Raw genomic sequence first — 20,605 nt, forward strand, 5'->3', positions numbered from 1 at the left:
AATCCCTCCCTCTATTCCCACGAAAACAAAAAATCAACTTACTTATCTTCCCGAATAAGACCAATTACAAGCTTTTGCTCTTCGAGTTTCTTCTAAGGTTAAATACCAATTTCGTGTTTCACGAATTGCATACCAAACACATCTCTAATCCCATAATTTAGGTGATATGAATTTTGATTGAAGTAAAAAACCCTATCTAAGCTTCATTAAAAAAATATAACTTTCAATTTTAGAAAAACATTAAAAAATTATACATATGTCACTACACATGACACACAGTTAGACAAATTATACAAAAATTAATGTTGATGGTGTTTAGAACTAAATCTGCAAGTTTTATCAAAAGAAAAGAATGAAAATGAAACAAAATTTGAAAGAAAAATTAAAACAAAAAAAGTTAAAGTACCAAATACATGTTTAATTCTCTTATTTTTTTTTATTACTTATTGGTTAACATGTATACTACACTAATATGTCATGTGTTGTATGACAGTTCTTTATCAGTTCTTTCAAATTTAATAATTTATTTATTTACTACATATATTTTTAATTTGCCTAATTATCTAATAAAGAATTACACAAATTAATTAAAATAAATAAAATTTAATTATAATATTTTTAAATCCCGTGCATTACAGAGGTAAAGGTAGTAATGAATGTTTAAAAGGAAGAATAGAAAGAAGAGTAAGAGTAGCATGATATATATAGACATTCATTTTACACAGTTAACAAGTAAAACTGTCTTAAAAAGTAAATAAAAACAAATATCATTTTTCAAGAAAGAAAGAGAAAGTAGCACCATAAGAAAATTTCTTATTCTTCTGTTCTCAGTTTTTTCACCCATTCTTGTCCTACACAAATCACAGGATCCACAACATATCATCTGCATCTTCCATCCTCTTCTAGTGGAGAACACATCTCCCTCCATCATCGCACGCGTGGAGAACACACCAGAGGGGGATTCGAGACCTCTTCTCCTTCATTCCCCTTTCTCTGCAATTCCTCTACCCCTTACTCGGTGGTGAGGTTCCGGTGGGATTCCGACGAGCTTGAACGGCAACGATTAAAGCTTCCCCGCGCTCCCCCATTCGAGCTCGCTGCACATCCTCCACCATCGGAGCTCACACCCTCGTCACCTGTTCTGACAGATTCCAGTGAGCCTCGTCCAACAGCAAAGGCAACAGCTTCACCGTGGCCACCATTCTCCACCGCGAGCGCCTCCCTGTCACGCTCCCACCAGATTCTGCATCTGTCAGCCCTGGGTCGCTGCTGCCATTTTCAGTGAGACCCAACCACAGCATTTCAGTCCTCTGTTCCGCGTTGCCCTGCTCTGCGTCTTCCTGTCGTTGTCAGCCCGTCTCCGGTGAGCCTCGGATCTGTTCCCGGTTAAAGGTAAGCGCAGCTCGCTTCGTTCCTTTTCTCTCGCTCTCTGTTTTGGTCCTTTGTTTTTTCCGGTTTGGTTTCTTATAGATTCAAAGCTTCAAGCGAGATCAGAGCATGCCTTTCGTTTCACCATTTTAGGGTCTCTGATTGGTGATGGTTTGAATATGAGGTTTTCTGGAACCTGGTATTTTCTAATTTTCAAGAAGCGATTTTAGATTGGACCTGTTTCTGTGTTTTCTCTGAGTTTCTCTTTTAAGCGAAATCGAACGAAGCTTGTGTTGAGTGATGGTGACGAAGCCTTCGGTTAGAGCGTTATTCAATGCCGAGGTTCCAGTGGTGAGGGTTGATGTTTGTGGTGCCTGGCACCAACGTTTGGTTGCTGAACTTAAGCGATTGTTTAATTTGTTTGATTTGTTGATAATTTGTTTTGATTGTGAAATCCGGTTTCGATGATCTAGAGTATTGCTTTGTGTGGTGCGAATATGATTGTGGATGTGTAGAAAATGAGTAGGGTTGATTGAAGCATGATGATATGTGTTTTTCGCCAGTCAACTTTTCCGCTGAAGTTTGGGCTTAGCTGAGTTTCTTTTTTCAGTTTCAGTTCCTTCATCTTGAATCGTATGTAAAATACCGAATCGCTAATCAAATGATTCACATCCGATTCACCAATCGTTGTTATGATTCAGAATACGAAACTATTCATCAAAAGAATTTTGTAGCTGATCACGATTTGAAACGTTCCATTCTCTAGATTCTAACTGGTTCAGAGTATAGACTAAGCCACTGAGACTGAGAATCTAACACATCATTATTTTTTTAAATGTAATAAAACAGTTGCAGTCTGCATTAATTTATGCAGATTTTTCTTCTTTTCTTTTTATTTGATGACCTTTATATTCTATATTTTATTAGCTTAGCACAAGTTAGAGTGTGTAAGCCTACATAACACTTTTTACCCTACAACATTGTTTCAACTTTACAGGGAGCTGCTTGTTCATGGCTCTTTCCTCCAGACATCCACATCTGTTCAACCATATCAGGACTTTTGTAAATGCAAGGGTCAAATGGGTTCGAGACCCATATCTTGATAATGCAGTCCTGAAAGGGAAAGATCTCAAGCAAATAATTTCTCTCAAGAACCAAATTATTTCATCTCCTTGCAAATCCCTCTCTATGTATACTGCTTCTCAATTGAAAGCTTCCCTCAACCTTCCCACTACGACTTCCAAATTCATTGACAAATACCATTCTGTCTTTACCCAATTTCAACCTGGTCCTGGTCTTCCTCCAGTTGTCAAACTCACACCTCAAGCCTTTTCCATCCATATAGAAGAAATGGCTGTTCATAACTCTCCTACTAATCGTCAAGACACTGTTCAGAGGCTCTCAAGGCTTTTAATGCTTGCTGGCATGGCAAAATTGCCTCTCTATGTAATTGAGAAGCTAAAGTGGGATATGGGTCTTCCTCATGATTATGTGACAACCCTTTTGGCTGACTACCCTGATTATTTTAATGTTTGCGTTGTGGAAGATCCGTCATCTGGAAAAGAGGTGCTTGCTTTAGAGCTTGTTTCATGGAGAAAAGAGCTTTCTGTGTCTGAGTTAGAAATGAGGGCAAGGAGCTTGGGTATTAGTGGAGATAAAAGAAGGCATGATATTGCATTTCCCTTAATTTTTCCGAAAGGTTTTGATTTAGTAAAGAGGGTGAAGACTTGGGTTGAGAATTGGCAAAAGTTGCCTTACGTTTCTCCATATGAAGATGCTTTTCATCTCGACTCAAATAGTGACCAAGCGGAGAAATGGACTGTCGCAATATTGCATGAGTTGCTTTCTCTTCTAGTGTCAAAGAAGACAGAAAGAGAAAATTTGCTTTGTTTTGGGGAGTGTTTGGGGTTGGCCTTAAGATTTAAAAAGGCTTTGGTTCATCATCCTGGTATATTTTACATTTCCAATAAGATTAGGACTCAGACTGTTGTACTTAGAGAGGCTTATAGTAAGGATTTTTTGGTTAAGAAACATCCATTAGTGGGTATGAGATATTGGTACATTAATCTTATGGGCAAAACATAGGAGCACAATGAGCAAGCTGATTTGGTGGACAGTCATGATGTTAACAAACTGGATGATCCTGAAGTTGATGCTTAGCTGTTGAACCTGAAGTAGTTTCCATTCAAGCTATATAACACATCAATGAAGTCTGATTTTCTCAATATTGAGTGTTAAAATGTTTACTTCAAAAAATACGGGTGCAAGTGCTAATGTATGAACTTAATTTTTGTAATATAAATGAATTTTTTTATTCGTAATGTCTTGTAAATTTATATTAGTTGGCAGTGGTACTTATGCTGTTGCAGTTGTTAATAATCACATCAGGGTGGAGCGGATGTTTTCCATTCCTTGACTGGCTAAAGTTTTATGAGTTGCAAGCACAGTGATGGCTTGAGGCGGTTGGGGCTATAATTTTTGACAGGGACATAATCTCTGTTTTTGCCTTGCTGAATTTGGATTCTATGGGTTGATTGGGGCAGCTTATTTGTTTTCTTCACCCATAGCATACATCTGAAGCATGCTATGTTTAGTTCCTTGCATTTTACTGCACCCAGATATGTGCTGTTCCTTTCCACATTTTTCTTCCTCAATCCACCTATTGCTAGGAGAAATTTGGCAGCCCTTGCTTTTACCACACATAAAAGGTAAGAAAAGATTTCTGACTTAGTTGAGGAAATCCTCAATTAATTTCAAATAATTAAGAAAACTGGAAAACAAATGAGAAGATATAGATATTAAATCCTAATCGTGAACAACTAAAATTTAGCCACCGTATGTGAGATACTTTCCAACTCTAGTCAATTCATCACCCCTGTTTAGTGAGATTCTCCATCCAGCCATTGTTTGGAAAGGTTCCTCCCCCTACTATTCCACCTAATCTGCTAAACCACTACTTTGTATTTAGGAGAAAGTTTATCAAGCATGAATATATTATGTGATTCACTACTATAAATGCTATAGTCAATGTGAGTTCTTCAATGTAGCTCCTGTGAGTATTGGACATCTGAAGTGTGGGACTAGAGGGAAACCTCATAGTACGTGGCATGAGATCCTAAAAGCTTGATTAGGATAAGCTTTTGATGACTCTGATTCCATCTTAAGAAAGCGAAATTTAAGCCTAAATCAACTTCACAAAACTGGTTTGTAAGATGAGGTTAGTACCCATTTATATACTATTATTTGACTTTATCTTTAGTCTATCCGGGTTCTTCTATGAGTATTTTATGCAACTTTTGGGATCTTAACTCAATTACGATTAATTTCTTCTTATGTTGTCATATGATTGAGTTTTCCATTTTGAAGCTAGCAAAACATGAATTCTTTGTTGCCACTTATTACAAAATAAATAATTAAACTAAAGAGTTATTTTGGATTGGGCTATGACTTTGGATTAACCATTAACCAGCCTTATCCTATCAATTAAAGGTTGGTGTGTGATCCCTGATGATTGATGGGCTAGTTTGGGCCAGTCTTTTTGTGGAGTTGCTAAATTATAAGTATTTATTTTCAGATCTATATAAGTTTTATTTTATAATATGTCGGCTTTTGCACCAAAGTAGGCAAATATGCCTTCTTTATTACCAAAATAGGCAAAATTTGACCGAAAGTGAAGTCGTGGGGGGCCAAAACGACTTCAAAAGAAGAAGTCGTGCCCCCCCTGCACGACTTCACACTGTTCATAGGTACAGTGTTGAAGTCGTGCACCCCAAAAACGACTTCTGGGTCCTGTAATCGATTACATTGATTTGGTAATCGATTACAGAGTGTTGAAATGGTGACCAGGTAGAAAACGTACTGGTAATCGATTACGACATTTCGGTAATCGATTACCAGCTTGATTGTGTAGCAAGAAGCACTCTGCGCTCTAAGCGAGCAGTGGACGCTCGTCAAGCGAGCAGAAGATGACGCTCGTCCAGCAAAGACGCGCAGTGGACGCTCGTCCAGCGAAGACGCACGAGAGGACGCTCGTCCAGCGAGAAGAGAACGCTCGCCCTGTGGACGCAAGAGAGGATGCTCGTCCAGCTAAAAGAGGGGCGCCGGGCGCCAGTTTTTGCGAGAAGCTCGCGCCCGGGCGTCGTGTAGGGTGGTCACGATTTCAACACTTTGTAATCGATTACCGTTACGTTGTAATCGATTACCGTCGTCAGAAGTCGTTTTTGGGGTGCACGACTTCAACACTGTTTATATCAACAGTGTGAAGTCGTGCAGGGGGGGCACGACTTCTTCAATTGAAGTCGTTTGGGCCCCCCACGACTTCCCCATTTTCGTAATATGGTTTGAATTTGCCCATTTTGGTAATATTAGAGGCATATTTGCCTACTTTGGTGCAAAAGCCTAATATGTCTGAAACTTGCATGATTTTGTTAGACCCATAGAGAATGAACGAGTTTGGAAGGTATATTATAGGAAGAGTTTAGATAAGAAGTGATTTGGGTACGTGTTGGTGTTGTGATGGTGTATGTTAAGCGAAGTGCGTCAGGGTGTGTGTGTGTTAGTTAGTGGGGGTGCCTTTTGTTTGTAAATTGAGGGTTCTATTTATTTAGACCAACCTCACCGAGTGGGGGATCTTTTTAGGCGTTTAGTAGAGGGGGACAGTGGGTTCACTTTGAGAAAGGGGATATTCTCCTTTGTAAACTTTTTGAGAATTCTATATTGCATTGTGGTTCACCAACCATGAGTTGGTGTGTTTTTTGTATTTCTCTCTCTTTTCTCTCTTTTTGCGTAAGGAACCTGTTAGATTCTCAAAAGTCTTTTGACCTAAGTTTCTTTTTAGTGTCCTAATTATATGATTTGTGATTGGAATTTTTTTTGCCTAATTTCTTGTCTTTTTCTTAACCATACATGGCTTTATTTTTGCTAAAGCACCTAAATTGATTTTGTATTGTGTGTGCAGCTGAAGTGCATGTGATTTCAGGACATTAGTTTCTTCATCTTTTGCTTGGTCTTTTGTGTTCAAGTGAACGTTTATCAGAGATGAAAATATTCAGTGGATGGCAACGTTTTGTTTTTGGTCTTCCCTTGTTCTTCCTCTTTGCTCATCTGGTTTTTGGTTGGTATTCTCTTTTCTCTTCAGAAGTTTAAATTTGTTTGCTTAATTAGGGCATAACAAGTTAACATAGTTGCTTTTAATCAGTCATGCAATTACACAAAAACTCAAAAATGGAAGAACGGCACAAACAACTAAACAAGAAATTTGATCATCTAGTTCTTGGGCATATGGCTGGACAAGGCTTGTCAAATCGTTTGCAATGCCAAGGTTTTATTTTCCCTTTACGAAAGTTATTTGGTTTATGCTCTTGATTCTTGAAATGCTTTTTTGCTCAGAATATTATGATTCTGATTAGGGTTGTGTTATTAGACAGGAAACCTACCCAAACAAACGAATTAGACTTTTCAAGTATATTTTAGAAGAAAGAATATGAGGCGAGTTTAGTGGGTTTTGACAGTTAGTAATATAAATAACTCTTTCTATCTTTTATCTGTCAATTTGCTTCGGCGATTCTTCAAAGGAATTAATTCCTTTTCTGAATAAAGGAACCTAAGAGGTTGTCTCCGAATCTTTGGCAGTATCATAGCAGTATTGACATAAACCCATCAGTCACTGATATTTGAGAAAATGGTATCTACCTTTAAATTTTTAGTAGTTTTTATAAATTAATTGTATTCCAGAGGTAGGTCATTTAGAATTCACAAATGTTTATGGATAATAGATCTTTTTCTTCTTAAAAACTTTGTATACAATCTTACACATAATATAAGATGCTAGGGCCTAGATGATCTTATGTATCTTTTAATTTTGTTTACGTAGTATGGAAAAAGTTGAAATTATCTAACGTACTGATGAAGAATGTTCAATGTTGAGAATAGGAAGCGAGCTGCCAAAGTAGGTCAAAACATGTGGGTCAACTTGGCCCTCCAAGAGTGTAGGCTGACCGGGATGGACAAAAAAAAATCAAGCTTTCGTAATACTTGAATAAATGAGATGAAGAAAAATAGTGTATATTTCACTTACCTTTTTACACTTTTACTTATGTATTTATAGGATACAAAGAAGGGGCAAGGCACTTGCCTAAAACCCTAACCCTAAAGTTGAATTCTCATACATAAAAAATAATAAATAAAAAACATTACATTTCAACACCCCTCTACAAGATGGAACATATGGATTATATGCACCAAGCTTGGAACATATAACTTGAATTTTAGGCTCCTTTAGAGATGTAGTCAAAATGTTTGCAAGTTGTTTATTAGAGCTGATAAACTCAGTAATATGATCCTTCTTTCTAACAAAATGACAATCAATTTTTATATATTTTGTTCTCTCATGAAACACCGGATTGGAGGAATATGAAAAGTTGTTTGGTTGTCGTAATACAACTTCATCTGTTCATTTTCACAAAAAATCAACTCTTGAAAGAGTTGTTTAATCCACACAAGTTCACATGTAGCTAGGAGCATAGATTGATATTCAACTATACTAGATCGAGCAACAACACTTTGTTTTTTACTTTTTCAAGATACAAGGTTCCTTCCAAGGAATACACATATCTTGTGGTAGATCTTCTATCAATTGGACAACCAGCCCAATTTGCATCACTATACCGTATAACTTGAGTGCTTCCCTTTATAAAATAATCCTTGTCTTGGGCTCCCTTTTACATATTTTTCTAATGCGAATCACATCATTCCAGTGACCAATGTGCAAATTTTGCATAAATTGACTCAACTTCTATTGTATAAGAAAGTTCAGGTTTTATTATAGTAAGATTATGAGTTTTCCAACCAACCTTCTATATCTCCATGGGACTGAGAAAAGTTCACCTTGGTCTCTCATTACCTTTTGATTTGAGTCTATAGGACTTAGATGACCCATACTTTGGTCTGAAAGTGGCTGAATTCTTTAATTGAACAATTCCAGTGAAATCATTTACACACTTGTAAAGAGAAGTATGACTAAAAAAAGAATGATCTGGCTCAATCCGTTTCAATCCAAAAATCTAAACAACACGACTCAATTTACCAAACCAAGCTTGAGGTGATTGCTTCAAGCCATAGAGTGAATGATGAGGTTTACAAAGCAACTCAAACTCCTCCTGAGCAACAAACCATGAGGTTGCTCTATATATATCTCCTTCCAGATCACCATGAAGAAAGACATTTTTAATATCCAACTAGTAAAGAGGTCATTGGCGAATTGCATCCATAGCAAGGAAAAGATGAACAATTTGATTTTAGCCACATGAGAAAAAGTATCACAGAGTTGAGGCCATAAACCGAAGTGTATCCCTTAGTGACTAGATGAGCTTTGAGACGATCTACTTCACTAGTAGCATAGATCTTAATAGCATAGACCCATTTACAACCCACAAACTTCTTACCAGGAGGAAGATGCACAAGTTCCAAAGTACTATTGTGTTCAAGTGCATGCATTTCATCAATCATGGCTTGTTGCCATTCAGGATGATCAAGTGCTTCATGAACATTGTTAGGAACAATAATGGTAGACAAGGGGGAAATAAAAGAATTATGAAGGAGACCTATGATGACAAGAAAAAGATTATAAATAGGATATGGATTACGAGTAGATCGAATACCTTTCTAAAGAGCAATAAGCCAAGCATGATAAAAGTCAAGAGAAGGCGAGGAGGATTTGAGTCACGAGGTTCTTCAGGCAAGGATGGAGTTATTTGTGTTTGACTTTGATATGTGAGAAGAGGTGGTGGAACAATGTCATATGGATTTCAAGTTTGAGTTTGAGGTTTGAGAGCGGAAAGTGTGTTCGATCACAATTAAAAATAATTTGGTCCTTTTAGTAAAAATAATTTTCTTTCAGAAAATTAATCAAACAGTTGATATACGTAAAATAATATGAGTGTAGAGAATAGAAAATCACACAGATATTTTTATCTTGGTTCGATTCAACAGAATCTACGTCCAGTCGTTAATCACTATAAATAGTGATTAACAGTTCCACTAAAAATGGTTTAACAGATTACAATCAAATGAACAGGAATAAAACGAAAATAACTACTCTACCAACTTGAAGAGAACCGCTCCGGCAATCGACCAACTATTCGCAAGCTTCTCCTTACACAAGACCAGGCAGAGTACCTTGCTAACTTGAAGAGAGTCTGCTCCGACTATCGACACACGATACGCGAGCCTCTCCTTTCACAAGACCAAGCAAGGGAACAATGAACAAAAAGCTCTCTAAGAACGTTCCTCTGACACACAGTGTTCTAAGCTTTCTCAGTTCAAAAACGTTACTAGTGATCTTCACAGAAACCCAATATATAGCTAGCTGTTCTGAATATCTAAGGTTAAGTCTCAACTGCCACGAATAATCGATTATTGTAAGTGATAATCGATTATTCAAGTCCGTTACAGGGTTTTCAAAATGTGATAATCGATTATATGATGTGATAATCGATTATTCCTGTATGACTCTGTGATAATCGATTATTGCCATTCCATAATCGATTATTGCAGTTAAAAATGCAAGTTTACAAGGTTTACAAGAATTTCCTACTACATTTAATTTCTACAAATTGCTTTTAACTAATTCTAATATCTTCAACTAAAACTTCTTGTAGCATCATCAAAACAAATTTCTTCAAGATTTACCAATACTCCTTATTGGTAACAATCTCCCCCTTTTTGATGATGATCAAAAATTCAATTTTAAAAGCAAGTTTGGCTTACCTGCAAAACATACAAGCTAACAAACAACAACAAGGTTAGCAGTACCTGTAATAATTTATACTTCTCCCCTTGTATTATTCTTTTCCCCCTTTTTGATCAGAAGCAAAAAGATCGGATGTTAAAGGCTCCCCCTAAATATGATCTCCCCCTTAAGATATGCTCACCCCTCAACAAAAGAATAGGTGTATTTTAAACTTTCATAACATGAAAGAACAAAGGTCATCATAGAACACAAAAATTTAGCTCTTAATCAAGAAATACAAGTAAGACTTTAAAAAAGAGGTAGAAGATATCAACCAAAATTTTCTCCCCCTAAATGTAATATTCCCCCTTTAAAAAAAATTCCAAAAATTTAAGATTTATTCAGTCCAATGCAATGCATGACTTTGTAACAGTCAGTTCATATTAGGCTTTGTAATACTAAAAGAGTTTAACATGAAAGCATTACAGCTAGCACAATTAGTTTAAAACTAACTTTGACAGCACAATTTACAACTTCCTAGACAACAATTGTCATACATGCATTCTCATATCACAATATGTTCAACTTCATAAATTTAGCTATGCATATCAAAACAACATATGCAAAAATTCAATCACAAGAGCTGATTCAGGTTTTATCTTTCAACATTTTTAAACAAAATAATTTACATCAAAATTATGTAAATTTTATCAGTTCATTTACTGCATCCAAGCTCTCAATGTATATTTTCATAGCTCATTCGTTATGCATTTGAACTTAAAAGCAAATCTCCACAAAACCAACTTTGAAACAGAAATGACAATTTAATTTTCACATGTCTTAATCATCCACAATTGCTAATGAAAATCTGTCAGCCAACTCATTTAAATGACTTTTTCATAGTTTTTGATGCTTGACAGAGATTACACCAAAGGTAACTGCAAAGTACTCATGAAATTGAATACTAAGCCAGTTAAACACAAATTCAATAGATAATTATCAACAAAGTACTGAAATAACAATGCACATGGCTTTACATGACATGAATGAAATTCAGCACATGAATATCTTAAATAGATGAATTTCACTTGATCAAAATGTGTAAACAGACAAGAACACACCACAGGATGAATGAAATAGTGATGAACATATCATTTGCCTAACCAGAAATGAATATAACAGTAATTAAATAATGAAAAATCAAGTAAAAACAAGATGCAACAACACAGTTTAAACAACACTTAGCTCACATACTTGGTGCTTGAACGAAGGCTTTTGGATACTACTTGATGGAGTTACATCTTGGCTTGTAGCATTAATTCAAAGAGCAGAATATCATAGAGTTCTCTTCTCCTTTTGAAAACTTAACCTACAAAGTAAAACAATATAGTTTGGTACCCATAATCTTATTTGGGTCCTTTAAGGTTAGAGACATATTACTTTATAACAGGAATCCAAGCATATTTCCCATTTGGAACATCAAAATGTTTAATTCTACATTTGTTTGAAGTATGTCCCTTTTTCATGCAATAAAAACAACAAACATCATGCACCTTGTTTTTCACAAAAGTCCCTTTCTCAACCCAAACTCTACGAGTTCTCTTAACTTTAGACTTTTTATGATGATGCATGTTTATATTTCTAACATTTCTCTTTTTAAAAACATTTTGAACATGTGAGATAGGCTTGATTCCTTTAGAAAGTAAATTTTCTAGTATGTCAATGTCAAACATGTGACTTTTACAAGATAAACACTCAACAGGTTTTTCATTTGGATTAGATTCAGACAATTTTGTTTCAAGATTACTAACTTTGTTTCTTAATATGACTTCCTCATCTAATGCATTTTCATATTTCCATTTCAATTCTTTAAATTCCTTTTTCATATTTTTATGAGCAGCATTCAATGTTTCAGATTCATCAAGTAATTCAAGAAACGCCTTTTGTAAATCAAATTCATTAGATTCATAGCTAGAATTACTTACTTGGCTTTCAACATCATCAAAATTAGCTGTCAAACACAAGTTTACTTCTTCAACAGAATCACTTGAACTAGAGGTGGTTGATGCATTATCCTCCCAAGCAATGTGAACCTTCTTCTTCTTGTGAATTTTCTTTTCTTTTCGTTCTTTACTTCTTTTGTTGCTTGAACAATAAGCTTTCACATGGCCTCTTTCACCACATCCATAACATTTGAAGCTTGAAGAGGAACCTTGATAGTCCTTCTTTTCCTTCAAGATTTTGCTTTCAGATGATTTATCGTTGGCCATCAAGCATAGATTTTCTTGCTCATTAGAATCGCTTGAGCTTGAGGAGTTTGATGTAGACCATGAGTTCGAACAAATCAACTTAGCCACATTCAATACTTCATCATGAGTGACTCTTAAAAATTTCCACATTTCCTGAGCACTTTTATAAACAGATACTTTGAAAAAATCATCAATTGTTAGTGTAGATAAAATTATATTCCGAGCCTTAATATCAAATTGGGCTCGTCTATTTTCCTCAACAGTCCAGTTAAAATAAGGTTTTTCTACTTCCACACCATCAACTGTATTTTTAGGAATATAAGGGCCATTTTGTACAGCTTCCCAGATACCTCTGTCAATTGACTCTAAAAATATTTGCATTCTTATTTTCCAAAACGCATAATTTGCCCCCGTAAACAAAGGAGGTCTATCAATAGAAGCACCCTCGGCATATACATGGTTTTGATTGTGACCGGCCATTTTCGCAAATTTTGAAAAACTATCAAAGCAAGCTCTGATACCAATTGATGGTATCGGAGGGGGTATTTTTCGAAGAGTATAGCGCAGCGGAATTAAAACTCAGAGAGCGGAAAGCGTGTTCGATCACAATTAAAAATAATTTGGTCCTTTTAGTAAATATAATTTTCTTTCAGAAAATTAATCAAACAGTTGATATACGTAAAATAATATGAGTGTAGAGAATAGAAAATCACAAATATTTTTATCCTGGTTCGATTCAACAGAATCTACGTCCAGTCGTTAATCACTATAAATAGTGATTAACAGTTCCACTAAAAATGGTTTAACAGATTACAATCAAATGAACAGGAATAAAACGAAAAGAACTACTCTACCAACTTGAAGAGAACCGCTCCGGCAATCGACCAACGATTCGCAAGCTTCTCCTTACACAAGACCAGGCAGAGTACCTTGCTAACTTGAAGAGAGTCTGCTCCGACTATCGACACACGATACGCGAGCCTCTCCTTTCACAAGACCAAGCAAGGGAACAATGAACAAAAAGCTCTCTAAGAACGTTCCTCTGACACACAGTGTTCTAAGCTTTCTCAGTTCAAAAACGTTACTAGTGATCTTCACAGAAACCCAATATATAGCTAGCTGTTCTGAATATCTAAGGTTAAGTCTCAACTGCCACGAATAATCGATTATTGTAAGTGATAATCGATTATTCAAGTCCGTTACAGGGTTTTCAAAATGTGATAATCGATTATATGATGTGATAATCGATTATTCCTGTATGACTCTGTGATAATCGATTATTGCCATTCCATAATCGATTATTGCAGTTAAAAATGCAAGTTTACAAGGTTTACAAGAATTTCCTACTACATTTAATTTCTACAAATTGCTTTTAACTAATTCTAATATCTTCTTCAACTAAAACTTCTTGTAGCATCATCAAAACAAATTTCTTCAAGATTTACCAATACTCCTTATTGGTAACAGTCCTTTCCCTTATGGTGCTATCATTACTATTGTTTCAATAACATCAATTGAATTCTCATCTTTTAATAATATAGGCACCTAAAGTCTAGTGACTAAGCTGTCAATTGAAGGGATTTGATCAGTAGCTAAACTTTCGTCATTTACATGTTTAAAACCCAAGTATAGGCTTCTCATAATTAGCACCATATATAGCTTATGATAGGTTCCTAAATTGGGAACCTAATCAAGAACTCTCTTTCTCACCTAAAGACACAAGAAAGATAGGGAAAACTGAATATTATTCAAAGTAGTGTATCTGTACAGAAAGAATCCAGAGGCTTAACCCTCTTCACAGGTTAGAACCTGTCAACAAACAACTCAACATACATGCCTTTTACCAACTAACAGGCCTCTATTTATATTATTCCTCTACCTTCTATCCTAATCCCATTTCCCATTATACCCTTATATCCCAAATACCCTATATCCTAACAGCTTATCATGTGTTTTTGTTGATAGCCTCTAAAGAATCAACTAGCAAAAATCTCTTCAATTCTTCTACTGTAGCCCGAGCCTTTCTTATATGAGAGATTGTATCGTGATTGGTTTATATGAGAGAGACTACTCTTTGAGTTGCATTAAAGAGACGTTGAATGTCATAAGCAAATCTCTTGCACCCTTTTCTAAAAGGAAGAGCATGTCTTATACGGTCTCAAAATTTCTAAGACATTATGTTCAACTAATTACCATAAAACAATAGATAACTTGAAATCTAGTTTCTGCCACTGAGATTTGACTTAATCTAAATCAGTAGAGGCATCCTTCTCTAAATGATCATGGTATCCTTGACCTTGGAACCATAACTCCCAGGAGTGGACCAAGATATATCTCATGCATGAGATCAGACATTGATGGGTGGTCCTTTAGTGGCGTGATAGCTGGTGGAACAATAGACCCAACAAACAACAAACTTCATTAGGATAGACTCTAATCCATGATTTTGATTGATACCATGTTGAGAATGAGACTTCAAACCTAACTCAACCTTACAAAATCGGCTTGTAAAATGAGGTTTGTAAGGTCTTAGCTCTAGTCAATGTGGGAATTCCAATATTATCATTAGAATAGAGGACAAGGACAAAAACAATCCAAGAGGCTTCGACAAGATGAACGACGGTGATCCGGTGTGATACTAGCACTGGGAAGATGGTGTGTGGGAGACACACGTCGGAAGATGGCCAACAGAAGACAGTGTGTGGACGTGTGTTTGGCCGTTTTTTTGGCTTGAGATGAGTTGCACTTTTCGGGGTGCACCTAACCTTGACTTGCTCGAAGAGATATGGTGACGATGGCAAATGACAACGGTGGATGGCAAGGACATATGTCACGACGGAAGATGGCAGCGTCAATGACAATCAGACAACAGAGATTATCATGGCTCTTGATACCAACTTGAATAAATGAAATTAAGAAAAACAATATATATTTCTTTTACATTGTTACACTTTCATTAATGTATAGGATACAAAGAAAGGGCAATGCACTTCCTAAAACCCTAATAATAAATAAGAAACATTACATTTCAACAGTAATATGTAGTCTCTATTACCGAACTGTTAAGTAAGTCCAATTTAATGTATAGTATACTTTTTTAGAATATAAGAAAATGTCAAACATGAATATCCAATTTATTTAAGATTAGTATTACATGATCATTGAGATAATCAAGTGGAGTTACTTTATTGAAAGTTAATCTTAGTGTAACTTGATCGCTACATTTTATATATATATATATATATATATATGTATATATATATATATATGTATATACATATACGTATACGTGTATATACATATGTATACATATGTATGTATGTGCTATGTATGTATACACAAAGTTTTGCATCTCCTTCGAACATTGATTTCCATTTTTTTCATATAATTTAAAAATTCTGAATTTACAAGGACAAAAGTGAAGGCTGCATTTCCTTGAAATGTTCATGTCTCCATTGATTAAATGCATTAAAAATATTCTTAACGCACATAAACAAAAGCTCTTACTGGACCATTATATATGTATTGGAGGTTTTGTATTTCCTTGAAATTTTCACGTCCTTTTTTTTCCCCATTGATTAATTGCATTTAAAAATTCTCAATTCACAGGGACAAAAGCTCTTAATAGGACCCATTCTTCTGAACGGAGATCAGGTGTAGATGGAAGTATCACATTTGTCACTGTCTTTACCATTTATAATACTTCTCTTAATGATGTAGACGACAGATCAAACACAGTGGTTGGCAATGCTTCATATAATAAGTTTGGCAGGTCCATGGCTTTGTTGAATGTCTTCATTAATTTCATTCAGGTAAATACTGAATAAAAGTTGTGGGTTTGTCCTATTGCAAAGAGCATATTGACTTTGATTATTGTGTACATGGGAAATGCTAGCAAAACACTTTTTATCATTGGTTGAAATTTATAAGAACCTTGTGGCTCCTGCTTTGTATTTAATGAGCACTTTTTTCATGGTTTTTTGTTTTTCATTAAATTTTAATTAATAGTCTGGCGCTCTTGTGTATACTGTTTCTTTACTTTTTAGATGTTTGGTTAAAAGTGTGTTGTCTTTGTCTATGATTTTATATATTTGGTGTTTATCAAGATCAAATAGTGGAATATTCTTGTTTTCATGAGTTTTTCACCTTTTCCTACCTTGGCACTAGTTTTTCTCAGACTCATCCAAAATGTCTTACATCCTTGTCGACATTTGGCTACTGATAAATTTCAATTTTGGTACTGTATGAATTACATAGTACAAACGGCACTGAATTTGCATCATTCATTCATCATAGGCACTAGAATAAATTCTTCACCATTGGGAAAAATAGAAATACCATAAGCATGTATTACACCTTAGTATGAAGTCTATATTATTTGAAATTAAATTGTTTCTTTGAATTAATGCAATGTATTATCATAGTGTATGGAAGATATTAACTACACAGCAAAAACACAAAAATATAGAAACAGAGTAGCAAAAGAACATAATAAAGCTAAAACAAAAAAATCATATATACTTCTCCCCCTTTTTGTCAGCAATAAAAGGTAAAAAGAATAAGATAATCATTGCTGTGGTGGTGGTGGTGGAGTTGGTTGAGGTTTAAGGCAATGAGGTTGAAGGGCTAAGAGAAGGAGTTAGAGTTTGCAGCATCTGGGCAGCAAAGCTAGTAGCAACTTTGTTAGGAATCTGATTTTATTATCATTGATTATTTTTGTATCAACTTAATGTAAATATAAATAGAGCTGTGTGTGTTTGGTTCTAGATGTACATTTACCCAATATTACAAAGGATTCATATTGTTTTGACCTAGAGCTTGTTTTCTGACAATTAACAGACAGACATCATTCATTCAACATTGTGCTTTTTGTGCAGCTGGCAATGCCCCAGAGCAAAGTGATTATTCTAACAGATCCTGTGTCTGACCTCTCAGTGCAAAGAAACAGGGTCTCTCTGTATCCTATTCAAGGTGAATATTCCCGAGACAAGTTGATGCTCCAAAGGATCAGGTCTTACATTGTAAGATCACATTGCATCCACAGTAGATTGAATATTTATTGGTTAAAAATAATTTCTCATCTCTAGTCAGGGACTACATTTAGCTGAACCATTTTCCTGCTCACCTGTTCTCTGTTTAATTATAGTATAGCTTTCTTTTCCTGCACCCAATAACTTGGACCATAGTAGATAAGAGGTTTTTGCTAGTTTTATCTTTGTTACTCTGCATCTGTTATTATGTCTCCTCTATTGAGCTTGTAGTGTTGTTTAATCATTATATATTTTGAACTTTAAGATTTTGTTCTTTAAACTAAATGACCCTATGTTTTCCTTCTTTACAGACCTTTTTAGAAACAAGGCTCCAGCAACTTTCTCAGAAGCCGAGGGATGTCATCCATTACATCTTCACTGACTCTGATATAGCAGTGGTTGATGATCTAGGGCAAGTTTTTCGTGACCATCCTAATTTTCATCTGGCTCTGACCTTTAGGAACAATAAGGCTCAACCTTTGAATTCAGGATTCATTGCAGTTAAGGGTACCCAGGAAGCAATGTTAAGGTGATGATCTGTACTATCTGCAGTTTTGGTTTAACTGCCGCAGTTGTGATATGCAACAAAAAATTAAAAACTAATGTAATGATTGTCGATCCCATTTAAAATCTGCAAATAGAAAATGAAACTATATGATTGTAACACCATCCTACATATATACCTTGAAAATGCCTTTTTTGCGCTTTTTTGGTCATTTGCAAGCTTGGTTTTACCCATTTTCTTGATTTGTCCACATATTTTTTGATAAATAATTTTTTAATTTAATTTGATAATCAATCAGGGCAAAGCTTTTCCTACAAGAGGTCTTGAAAGTTTACAGCACGAAGTATAGAAATGCTTCTCGCATGCTGGGTGATCAGTTAGCTCTTGCTTGGGTTGTGATGTCAAAACCTCATTTTGACGCCAGAAGGTTTTCCAAAGCGCTTGCTTTCTCAGAAGATATTGGGGGTACTTCAGTATTGTTCTTACCTTGTTCTCTGTACAATTGGACTCCGCCTGAGGGTGCTGGTCAATTTCATGGCTTGCCATTGGATGTTAAGGTAATGAAGATTTACAACAGAAGTATTCCTGTTTGACCTTCAGCTGAATACTTGAGTTATACCTCTGGAAATTATATATAGATATATTATAGGTTTAGCTTTTGACCCTTTATGTTAGATTTACATCAGCATGTCCTTTTTGTTTTAATGTGAGTTCCGTTTTTTTTTTGGATGCAGGTTGTTCATTTTAAAGGATCAAGAAAACGTCTAATGCTCGAATCTTGGAATTTTTATTCCTCGTATCGTGATATTTCCGACATGTTATGTCTCATTTTGGGAAGTGGAAGAACCAAATATGATTTTTGAATATGGAAATCCAGAAAGGTTGACATCATAGGCGGCAACTTGTAATGTTAACGTCACCAAATTTAGTGCTGAAAATTCAGCTATTACCCTCTTTTTGATCTGCGATAGGGTACTGACAGCAACAAAGGACACGAATTGGACCTTAAATGAATTGATTTATTGATTCTTCTACTTGGGAAAGTTCTCATGGGAAGGGGCACTTTTCCCTATGGACATATCAAGAGCATGTGGAGTGTGATATTATTTCGAAATGGTACAATGGAATGTTCATTCTTGGGCAGTCTGAAAAGATATTTAAAAAGTCTGGATTGCTTCCAATGACAGCTGGTTGGATTTGATTGACCTATAGTTATAGTCCAGTTAACGTAGTTAAACCACCCATTGACATGGGTGAAATGGCAATGAATGATGCTTGTTTCCATAAGCTTGTAAAATTTCAAGTGCTAGGGCAAGTGAAAAATTAGTATATTTCTGTATCTGTATTTTCTTAACTTGTTTGAAAAATGTTGATTTTAGAGTTTTTCTTCTTCTCTTCTTTTATCTTCGCAAACACTTTGTTTGTTAATGTGTTATATAAGTAAATATATTTCGATTATAATACTTATTAGTTAGTATTATTATTATTTTAAAAGGTTAAATATGTTTTTATTCTTTAACTTTTAATAAAAATTAAAATAATTCTATTTTTAAATTTGAGTTAATTATGATTTTAGAATTGTGTGAATTTAGTTATTTTAAGCATATTTGAAATTGTAAATGCATTTATCAATTAACATTGAAGAAAAAAATGTGTCAAATAGTGTAAATAATTCAAATGATATTATTAAATGTATTTAAAATGTTAAATAAATTTATTAAAATTTGGTTAAAAGAACTAAATTCATGTATTTTTAAAACTTAGGAACTAAATTGAATTAAAGTTTCAAAGAAAAACTAATTCTAATTTTTACTAGAAGTTAAGGAACTAAAAACATATTTAACACTCTTTTAAATTATGAAATTAAGGTTAATGTGTGATATGAGTAAGTTTATTATTAGGATAGATCTACTATGAATTGATGTTGTAGTTCAAATAGTTAGATAAAGATAACATGAGATACATATATCACTCAAACACATAACATATAAGATGAATTGATGTTGTAGTTCAAATAGTTAGATAAAGATAACGTGAGATACATATATCACTTAAACACAAAACATATAAGAAAAGCATGAACAATGCCTATGCACTTTATACTAAATGATGGAAATATTCCTTACACAAGTTGAAGAAGACTTCATAGAGAGGATGAGCTAGACGAGGAAGCATGAAAAGATAAGGGATGTGGTGTTTGGAGAGTGGAGTGTTTCTTAAAGGAAGTTTCCTAATGAACTTAGAAAGAGAGACTACAAATAGAAAAAAATTCTCTATATTATTTTTAGAGTTGAAGTTTACAAATTCTTAAGCACTCCTTTTATAGATGATGGAGTGAACTCAAGACTTAACAAAGAAGAAAAGAAAAGAATTCAATGACTAAGAAAAGTTTAATGAACATAGGAGCTTCTTGAACCTTCTTCAAGAGTAAGTGCATTATACAAGATCCTTTCACCTCTAATAAAGATTCCTAAGGGTTCCTTAAAGTACAAGCAAGCACAAAACCTCCCTTGTTTTGCATTCCACTTAAGAAGCAAGTTTAAAAAACAATATTGTAGTTTCTAACATAATATGTTTATTTTAGTCGATTATGTAAAACTCATAATGGATTAAATAAGCAAAACTACTATTTTTTTTAAAAAAAAAGTTACAATTTTAATCGATTATGAGTTTTTTTAATCGATTAAATCAGTACCTCAAAACCTAAATTGGCCAAAATACAAGC

At 34.7% G+C, this 20,605-nt stretch overlaps 3 protein-coding genes across 5 annotated transcripts; 2 read left to right on the forward strand and 1 right to left on the reverse strand.

Annotated features, from left to right (window-relative positions):
- Positions 1-1,250: 1,250 nt before the first annotated feature.
- On the forward strand, positions 1,251-19,263 carry LOC148196954 (polyphosphatidylinositol phosphatase). 3 transcript variants are annotated; one of them, XM_088092422.1, is made up of 9 exons: positions 1,252-1,392; positions 4,416-4,585; positions 6,326-6,481; positions 6,566-6,688; positions 15,955-16,157; positions 17,223-17,366; positions 17,687-17,904; positions 18,179-18,437; positions 18,615-19,263. In XM_088092422.1, exons 3-9 carry the CDS (start codon positions 6,406-6,408, stop codon positions 18,741-18,743), a joined length of 1,152 nt encoding a protein of 383 aa, XP_087948548.1. In that variant the 5' UTR covers positions 1,252-1,392; positions 4,416-4,585; positions 6,326-6,405; the 3' UTR covers positions 18,744-19,263. The 3 variants fall into 3 exon arrangements, with proteins under 3 accessions (XP_087948546.1, XP_087948548.1, XP_087948547.1); XM_088092421.1 differs by lacking the exon at positions 1,252-1,392 and adding an exon at positions 3,836-4,076; XM_088092420.1 differs by lacking the exon at positions 4,416-4,585 and having other exon boundaries at positions 1,251-1,392.
- On the forward strand, positions 1,252-3,689 carry LOC124821332 (Ubiquitin carboxyl-terminal hydrolase family protein). The gene is made up of 2 exons (XM_088092423.1): positions 1,252-1,392; positions 2,366-3,689. The coding sequence occupies exon 2, from the start codon at positions 2,380-2,382 to the stop codon at positions 3,451-3,453; it is 1,074 nt and encodes a 357-aa protein (XP_087948549.1). The 5' UTR covers positions 1,252-1,392; positions 2,366-2,379; the 3' UTR covers positions 3,454-3,689.
- LOC148196955 (uncharacterized) lies at positions 10,011-15,945 on the reverse strand. The gene has a single exon (XM_088092419.1). The coding sequence runs from the start codon at positions 12,823-12,825 to the stop codon at positions 11,533-11,535; it is 1,293 nt and encodes a 430-aa protein (XP_087948545.1). The 5' UTR covers positions 12,826-15,945; the 3' UTR covers positions 10,011-11,532.
- Positions 19,264-20,605: the final 1,342 nt, after the last annotated feature.

The sequence above is a fragment of the Vigna umbellata genome, chromosome 6, assembly GCF_029865625.1.
Source record: "Vigna umbellata cultivar VRB3 chromosome 6, Vumbellata_1.0, whole genome shotgun sequence".
Taxonomy (NCBI): domain Eukaryota; kingdom Viridiplantae; phylum Streptophyta; class Magnoliopsida; order Fabales; family Fabaceae; genus Vigna; species Vigna umbellata.

What these genes read in the sequence shown, in the direction of transcription:
- LOC124821332 (XM_088092423.1), top strand. Translation starts at nt 2,380, where the DNA reads ATGGCTCTTTCCTCCAGACATCCACATCTGTTCAACCATATCAGGACT.
- LOC148196954 (XM_088092420.1), top strand. Translation starts at nt 6,406, where the DNA reads ATGAAAATATTCAGTGGATGGCAACGTTTTGTTTTTGGTCTTCCCTTG. An exon ending in CTTTGCTCATCTGGTTTTTG is followed by an intron (nt 6,482 to 6,565) that starts GTTGGTATTCTC and finishes GCTTTTAATCAG; the next exon opens with TCATGCAATTACACAAAAAC. An exon ending in ACCCAGGAAGCAATGTTAAG is followed by an intron (nt 17,905 to 18,178) that starts GTGATGATCTGT and finishes ATAATCAATCAG; the next exon opens with GGCAAAGCTTTTCCTACAAG.
- LOC148196955 (XM_088092419.1), bottom strand. Translation starts at nt 12,825, where the DNA reads ATGGCCGGTCACAATCAAAACCATGTATATGCCGAGGGTGCTTCTATT.